General features: G+C 44.1%; 1 protein-coding gene and 1 pseudogene across 1 annotated transcript; both read left to right on the top strand.

Moving 5' to 3' along the window:
- Positions 1–3,056: 3,056 nt before the first annotated feature.
- On the top strand, positions 3,057–5,048 carry LOC120665322 (60S acidic ribosomal protein P2B-like). Its single transcript, XM_039944862.1, has 4 exons — positions 3,057–3,243; positions 3,719–3,814; positions 4,100–4,323; positions 4,706–5,048. Exons 2-4 carry the CDS (start codon positions 3,727–3,729, stop codon positions 4,730–4,732), a joined length of 339 nt encoding a protein of 112 aa, XP_039800796.1. The 5' UTR covers positions 3,057–3,243; positions 3,719–3,726; the 3' UTR covers positions 4,733–5,048.
- A 151-nt stretch (positions 5,049–5,199) lies between these two features.
- Positions 5,200–8,239, top strand: LOC120665321 (annotated as a pseudogene).
- Positions 8,240–8,489: the final 250 nt, after the last annotated feature.

The following is an 8,489-nucleotide window of genomic DNA, read 5'->3' as shown; positions in this document are numbered from 1 at the left end:
TTGGGATCCTCAGTTGGCAGGATCCGAGGCTAAAAGTCGGTCTGCCTGCCGTGCTCTCCAGAAAAGGTTACGAACATCTCAAGGTCAGATCGCTCAGAATGCTCAGGTGGTAGTAAGGAAATCAGATTTGAATATCATCAGAGCGTACCGGCAAATTCGAGGACTCTGCAAAATAGTGGACTGCACCCTAATAGCCTAGCAATAACTGATAACAACAATAAAAATAATATATATACTATAACATAGTACATGTAAATAAGATGTTTCAATAATTATCATATCTAGATGGAGTCACGAGGTGGCCGCTGCCGACGTCGTCGGTGCAGACTGTGATTTGGCGGTCTGCTGTCGCAAATACCATGCGACAGCAGCCGTCAAGCGCGATGTGTAAAAGGAAGTAGCAAGCGATACACCTACAAAGATTCATTTTCTAGGAGCAATTTGAGCCATGTTTTGTCACAAATTCAGCCAACAATCAACTAAATTAAAATCTCTACATCATTATACTTAATGTATACCTAATATTTTAGGGACCCTTCGAATTTGGGAGCCCGGTGCGGTCGCACGCCCTGCACGTGCCCAAAAAACAGGCCTGAATATCATCTTTATCACATTTTAAATCCGAATACAGATACAGATTCAGATATTCTTGGATACGAATGCAAAACGGATACCTCGGATGCGGATTCTAATTCGAATATTTACTTGATATATGAGCTAATATTTAGCTATTTTCTTTATTGGTAGTTTTAGATAACAAAATATACATGTACAAACTAAAGTATAATAATATAATAAAGATAGCTAATTAAAAATAATTTATTTATCAATAAATATGTTAATAAATAAATATATGAAAATAAAATTAGAAATAAATATATATGGCAATAAACATATAAATAAGTTTTATTATATATAAATAAAAAATATAGAAGTAATTTCAAGATAGAACAAGAATATTTAAAAAGTAAAGTTCATCATCGGTCCATAAATTTGTCGGTTGTGTCTTCCGGTCACTAACTCGCAAATCGACCGTTTATATTCTCAAACTTATCCGGTTATGTCATACCGGTCCCTAAATTTAGAAATCACCCATTTAATTCCTCAAACTTGTTCATTTATATTATTTCAGTCCCTAAACTTGGTTTTGATTCTCATCAGGATTAAACAGGTAGATCTAAAAACTCTATATTAAAAAAATTTATAAAATTTTCATATGAACTCGAATGAAGACAAACTTTACATCAAAGTTATAGCTCTCGACACGGACTACAACTTTATAGTTGAATAGTTTTTATTTGAAGTCGTTTGGTGTACTAAAATTTAATTTTAAATTTTAAATTTCAAAATTTATAGACTTACAACAATAATCTGGGACCCTAAATAGTTTCAATTCATAAACTTTTCAACTACAAAGTTATAGATTGTGTCGCCTGCTACAATTTTGATATAAAATTTGTATTTTCGAGTTTATATGAAAAAATTATGAATTATTTTTTGATATAGAGTTTCTAGATCATATTGTTTTGACTTAGATGAGACTCAAAATTAAGTTTAGAGACCGGGATGATATAACTAAACAAGTTTGAGGATCTAAACGTGCGATTTCTAAGTTTAAGGACCGGGATGACACAACCAAACAAGTTTGAGGATCGATAACCCAGATGAATAAGTTTGAGGATCTAAACGGTCAATTTATAAGTTTAGGAATCGGGAGAACACAGCAGTATAAGTTTAGGGACTGATGATGAATTTTACTCATATTTAAAAATAATTTAATATTTCTATATCTTTATTATAAAAGTTAATGATATGGATTGTGAGAAATAAATATAATTTTTAAATAGTTTTTGAATGAAAACAGATATTGATAATGTTGAATATTGTCGAATACGGATGTAAAATCTGACAGAGAATCAATGAAAATAGAATTTGAATGTATTCAGTTTACTATTCTATTAAATTTGAATACAAACTATATTATATTTAAACGGATACGGATGTCGAATAATTAAAATATTTCCTATCCGTTTCCATACTCATACTCAGGTGGCAGGCTCCGAGCCTCGCTCGAGCTTCGGCTCGTTGACAGCCCCTCCCGCTCAGGCTCAGGCGCTCAAGGCCTCGTAGCAACTCCAATCCATTGATTTTCCTCTTTTTTTTATCTTATAGGGGAATTCCTCATCATAATTTTAATTTATTGGAGAGATGTGTTTCACCAGAGTGATATTTCCCTTTTCCCTTTAATTCATGAGTGGCCAGAATCTTCTCATGCATATGAATCTTGTGTTTAGGAAAGAATGGATAGAAAGGGAGAAGGTGTAAGAACAACTCCAACCGTTTGATTTTTCTTTTTCTTCTTTTCACTTTTTCTTGATATAGGGAATTGATGGTGAAAAAACCTATTTCAACAAATTGATTTTTTATCTCTCTTTCTCTTTTATTTTTTCTCGATCTCTAATATTATCTCTCCAATCCTCAATAAAAACGGGAAGAAAAGAGTCTCCCTTTCCTTGCGACGGCCTCGCACTGGTCGCCTTGAGGCTGTGCCGCCAGGGCTATCGCTATTGCTTGCTGCTGCGCTCTGATGCTATTGCTTGCTGCTGGCGAGAACACCTGTGCTGCTGTGCTCTTGCTATTGCTTGCTGCTAGCGTCAAGGCCACACGCCCCCTGCTGTGCTGCGATGGATGAGCTTGCTCTATGTGTTCCTGCCGACGTGCTTGCCAGCTACTCTGCTTGCTTGCCGTGCGAGTGCCACTGCTTGCCAAGTTGTGACAATGGCAAGTTGATCCCACATGACAGGAGAGGAAAATGAAAAAAAAAATCTAGTTGCTGGAGCACTTCTCCTTATAAGTTGAAAGTTGAAAAGAGAATTTCTCTATATAGTGAGAAAAGAAAAAAGAGAAAATCAAGCTATTGGAGTTGCTCTTTTCCCTCTAAAAAGTGAAGAGGGGAGGGAAATAAAGAAGAAAGGGAAAATAGAAAATTAATTTGTTGGAACTAAATTTTTTCTCTTAATTTTTTTATAGCTAAAAAGTGGAAAAGAGAAACGAGAAAATAGTCTGTTGAGTTGCTCTCACGTAATCACGTAACGCGTCTATCTCCTCCCTTTGTTTCTTGAACCGTTCCCTTCTCTCGGACTCTCTCCTGTCTCCTCCCTTCCCTGGCGGCGACGACCGAGCGGCGGCGTCATTTGTCCTGTCTTGGCCCAACCCTTTGCCAGCGACGAGCGCATCCTCCAGGTATGCCCGCTCCCCTTCTCTTTCCTTCTGCTGTGCGAGACGGAGGACCCCAAACCCTAACAAAACTATTTGTATTCGGATCTGAATCCAGTTACAATATATTAACTACTAACTTTGATTTCGTTTGCAAGAATTATCGGGTGTGCATGTGTACACCCATGTCCTATGCTGGGTCCGCCCCTGATCTGGACTAAACCCTAAGTATTTTCGAGTCCAAAGCCTCACATCCAACCTGGTCCCTAGATCCGTGGGGCTGTTTGTACGATGGGTATAGCTTCAGGAATATCTCGGGTTTACTTCACATTTGACTATCAGCTAGATCTAAGGATTTAGATCCAAATATATTATTACATGCCTAGTTAAATTAGATTTTACTTGTGTAATTGGATTTCGGTATGTATTTATAGTGCTTTCATGTTACAATCTCTTTCTGTGCGATATTACTTACATTGCTCAATGGTTTGCACTTCTGTAGTTTCAACAATGAAGATGATCGCTGCCTACCTGCTCGCTGTCCTGGGTGGAAACACTTCCCCCACTGCTGATGACGTTAAGAACATTCTGGAATCAGGTATTTCAGCTATCTATGTTGTTGGTTAGCTAATAAGGTTCGGCTGATGTGGCATGTGATAAGAGTGACTGATCTCTAGTTGATTAACATAAAGGGGATACACCTAATAACCCCCTGTTGGTTCAACACCATAGGAAACACTCTGTTAATGCCACAATTTTCCTTTTATCTATTATAGTCTATAACAGAGGAAAGTGCTTGATGTTTGGAGGATATTGCAAGAAATTTTTGCTATATGCTGCTGTATATTATTTAAATTAATAACGAGCTCTGTTTTTCTTACAGTTGGGGCTGAAGCTGATGAAGAGAAACTGGACTTCCTGCTCACAGAACTCAAAGGCAAGGACATAACAGAAGTGATTGCAGCTGGAAGGGAAAAGTTCGCCTCCGTGCCTTCAGGTGGTGGTGCAATTGCTGTGGGAGCTCCGGCTGCTGCAGCTGGTGGTGCTGCACCTGCTGAAGAGGCAAAGAAGGAAGAGAAGGTTGAAGAGAAGGAGGAATCAGATGACGTAAGTGGTTTTTCACCTAACTAATTGTTCTGTATTCATTCATCCTATGCTGCTCGTCTGGCAGGATTATCTTTCTAACCAGCTATAGATACTAATTTTATCCACCAATCAAAATTTTTCTTATTATAATCTTGTCATTGCAAGCATCTTTCAAGTTTGGCCCTGCAACTGCCCTTCTCTACCCCACTACCATTCATCTATTGCCTGGACTAACTGCATATGCAGGGGTTTGCGTATCTTTTGACACTTACATTAGTTACCACATAAGCTATATAGCAATTCGCGTCATGTTGTTTATCCCCATTTAAGGATGCTGTGAATTCTCTTGTACAAAGTACTAGTACATCCGTACTGATTGCTACTCTTGCTGAATTTCTTGCAGGATATGGGTTTCAGCTTGTTCGATTAAGCACTGCTGCCCTGCATGTAGTTTCTTCGCACGTATGGTCTGATACACCGGTCGGTATCGTATGGTCTGATACACCGGTCGGTATCCGCAAAATAACCATGCCGAGAACTAGTATCAGTGTGCTATTTTGCTTGTGATAATGGCATGTCTAGTACTTTGGTGTCATGATATGCGAGTATGCAGTCCTCTGTGCTATTTCGTGTGTACATGTCTAGTACCGTTGGCATCCTGTGATGGTAGCATGTCTTTCAGGAAACTTAAGAAGTTGAATGTTAGCCTACATATGTGAAATTTCAGAATGTTCAGTACCGTAATACCTCTCACTATCTTATGATGCATATGAGCATTGGTTGCTAGCGATCAGTACGCTGGGGTTGGCTCGTCAATGTACGACATCGTCAATGAGAAGTTGTTTCGTATGCTGCCAATGCGAGGTTCTGCCATGTTTGTAGCGGCGCTGTGGGTGAATCGAGCACCAAGCTGCCATGGCCCATGGCCCCCTTTCGGTGCCGAACGCACCGGACGTCTAGACGAGGTAGCATAATAGTTGCTCTATGGCGTGCCCTGCTGGTTGCGGCGAGCCTGTGCCACGCGCGAGAGTGGCGTAGCGTAAAGCTGAAGGGTCGAGGTCCCAGTCTCCCAGCGGCAAAGCACAGACCATCACGGGGATTCACGTGAGTACGCGGCAAGGCAGGGGCAGGACGCAGGAGAAACAAGCGCTACGCACGGGACTCTGGGATGCGACTTGACCCCGGACGCGGCTGCCGAGACCTGGGAAGAAAGCTCGAAAGCGGGCAGGGGATGCCCCGGTCCCGGTGACGTTCTTCGGAGACCGCGAGACTCCACTGCGGGCCCGGGTTCAGCGATGGGGGCGGACGGGACGACGGCGATGACCATCGACTTCCTCCGCGCGCGGCTCCTCTCCGAGCGCTCCGTCTCCCGCGCCGCGAAGGAGCGCGGCGACCACCTCGCCAGGCGGGTAAGTGCGCCCGCGCCCGTTCCCCGTCGCTTCCTCCCGCCGCATTGCCGGCCTTTTTTTTTAATTATCACCGAGCCCCCCGTCGCCGCAGGTCGCAGAGCTGGAGGAGCAGCTCCGCGCGGTGACGGCGCAGCGGCGCAAGGCGGAGCGGGCGGCCGCGGAGGTGCTCGCCATCCTCGACTCCCAGGGCTTCGGCCGCCTCTCCGATGCCGCGGACGACTCGGGCACGGAGGACGAGGTGGACGCGGGCGACCCCGACGCCGCCGAGGGGGGCCGCCGCGGCGGGAATGCGGCCGAGGACGCGCTGTTGGGATCGGAGCTGGGAGCCCAGACGGCGGCGGCGGCGGCGGCGGCTGCTCAGGCCGGGGGGCTCTCGTGGAAAGGCCGCGCCGCCGCGAGCCACGACTGCGAGAGGCGGCGGCCGCCGCAGCAGCAGCAGAAGGGCAGGCAGCTGAGGCAGAGGCACGGCCATGGCCATAGGAGGGGCTACCTCTACTCGCGTGCCGCGGATTCGTCGCCCAAGTACCATCCGGGGCAGTCGTGCCGGAAGATCAAGAGGAAGGAGCTGAGGTCCAAGCGCTGCGCATTGCTCAAATTCTAGCTGACATGTGCTTTGGTCATCTGATACGCATGCTGTTCCAATTGGCAGATCTCAGACGGAAGGCGAGGATGGCAAGTGCATTGTGGAGGAGAGCGTGGAGGACGGGCAGGAGAGATCAGATTGTACCGTATGCACTGACGAGCAGCCTGATTTTGATGGCGAGGTGAGGCAGGATGGGCGTGGCTCTTCTGGCAACAGAGGATTGGATAACGAAGGTGATCGGTTTGCCATGGTGTATGTGAAGGATGGGGAGATGGAGAGGATGCTCGAGAAGCAGGCTGAGCTAATTGGGCAGTATGAGGCTGAAGAGAGTGCTCAGAGGGAGTGGGAGAAGAAATTCAGCAAGAGTCAGGATTCAACTGCGGTAGGCATTGTCCTTTTTTTATACACATGTGCTTTTTATTTAGTTGTTCTTGCATTTGACTGGATAAAAAAATAGAATGAGATAATATTCCATATTGTGCACTTATTTCTGCTCTCCAACTTCCAGGATAATGTTAACTTAAACAATAAGCTAAATCAGGCTGAAAATGCTTGTGGGAGATGGGAAACTGCTCAGATCGTGGATAAAGAAGTGGTTTGTGAACATGCAAGATCAAGTGAGGATAATCTCCATGGCATCAACAATCCCGCTGAATATTTACAAAAGGGCTCCGTTTCAGAATTGCCTCAAAATGCAGCCAAAGATGGTGTTATTGAGGAATGCAAAACTGATGGGCCTGATCATGATTTTGTAGCGAGTACTGTGACGATTGCTTCGCACTATAGTGAATTGCAGGTTAGGAAGGATGTGCTTACAACTAAAAGCTATCTTGGAGGAAATGATAATAATCTTGGGAAATCAGTTCCCCCTCCACAAGGGAGCTGTGGTAGCATCCTAAATGCAAGATATGACAAAGATCAAGGAGATGAAAATTCAGACAGTGGTTCAAGCTACCATGTCAATGCTCACTCTTCTGAGCGCTACATAAATACATCATCAGTTGGGAGTCCACTAAGTGATACCCCTAAAAGCGAAGTCTCAGAATGGAGCTCCTCATGCTTTCATAACCATACTGATAACCAGCTTGATACACAGATTCGTCAACCATCAAGCAATGATGTAGGAGGGGTGCTAGAGGCCCTTCAACGTGCCAGGATTTCTCTCAGAGCAAAGCTGTGCCGGCCAAGTCCACCCAGCCAGAATATAATGGCACTTCCAGCACTGGATGATTTGCTAGACATGCAACTTTCACTCAGCAGGTCAAACCCTCCCAGCCACTCAGCCAGGGGGTATTGGCACTACCAGAACCAGCAGGCTACTTTAACAGGGTCCCACCACACGACGATGTGAAAGTACCAGTAGGCCCTGCTGGTTTGTTTCGTTTGCCAACAGATTCGTTTCCCAGAAATGAGACGGGCTTAAGTGATGGCTCTTGTTCAAGGTTCTGTTTGACAGTGGCAAATCAACACCACATATCATCAAGCTACTCTTCTAACCATATCATGTCAACTCCATCTTTTTCGCAATATGGCTCGGAGTTGTCACCAGATCTGTATCATGATCCTCATAGTTCCATGTTGCTATCCGTGCCTACTTCTGGTGGTCGTAACATCACTGTGCCGGATTTCAGAATGGGGAGGGGTTCTTTTCTCCCAGAAGTTACAAGGTTTGGCAATGATTTCAGAAGGGTAATGCCTTCTGGAGATGCTGGTATGCTCTTCGAGCATGGTCATGGTTTAGGGCATTAAGTTCAGTTGTACCTGTGCATGCTTTGAACCTTACGTTGTTTTGAGTTAGATGCCATTTGTTGATTTGATTTTGCCTTAGGTTTGGTAGCAATGTGTGTCATGTCGTGTTGCAATCTGGGAACAAGTTATGTTTATAAGCAGTATCAATGTTTGAAATGTTCCTCTATTCTATGGAATTGACAATCATTACCTCCGAGTTGTATATGCAAGATACAGGCAAAGTTGCCAGCCCTAGAGCACTGGGTTCTGCTTTCTCCAGATGAATCCCTGTTCTTTGACGATATGCATCCATCAGGGCAGGTATTGCTTTTCCCCTGGTATTTAACGGTCTCTGTTCTTTATATCACATACTCCGTATGTTATGGCAAAGGAGTCTTCCATGATGGCAAGTGCAGCTCATTTGCTTTCTCCAGCAATCCTTATTTGTAGCTCATTACAATACTACT

This window comes from Panicum virgatum, chromosome 3N (assembly GCF_016808335.1).
Source record: "Panicum virgatum strain AP13 chromosome 3N, P.virgatum_v5, whole genome shotgun sequence".
NCBI classification, from domain to species: Eukaryota; Viridiplantae; Streptophyta; class Magnoliopsida; order Poales; family Poaceae; genus Panicum; species Panicum virgatum.
Note: the sequence above shows the minus strand (reverse complement) of the source record. Positions and strands in the feature narration are given on the sequence as shown.

Bases quoted from the DNA above. Each gene is read 5' to 3' on its own strand.
- LOC120665322 (XM_039944862.1), top strand. From the start codon at position 3,727: ATGAAGATGATCGCTGCCTACCTGCTCGCTGTCCTGGGTGGAAACACT. The intron at 3,815-4,099 runs GTATTTCAGCTA...TTTTTCTTACAG, and splicing joins TAAGAACATTCTGGAATCAG to TTGGGGCTGAAGCTGATGAA. The intron at 4,324-4,705 runs GTAAGTGGTTTT...AATTTCTTGCAG, and splicing joins AGAAGGAGGAATCAGATGAC to GATATGGGTTTCAGCTTGTT.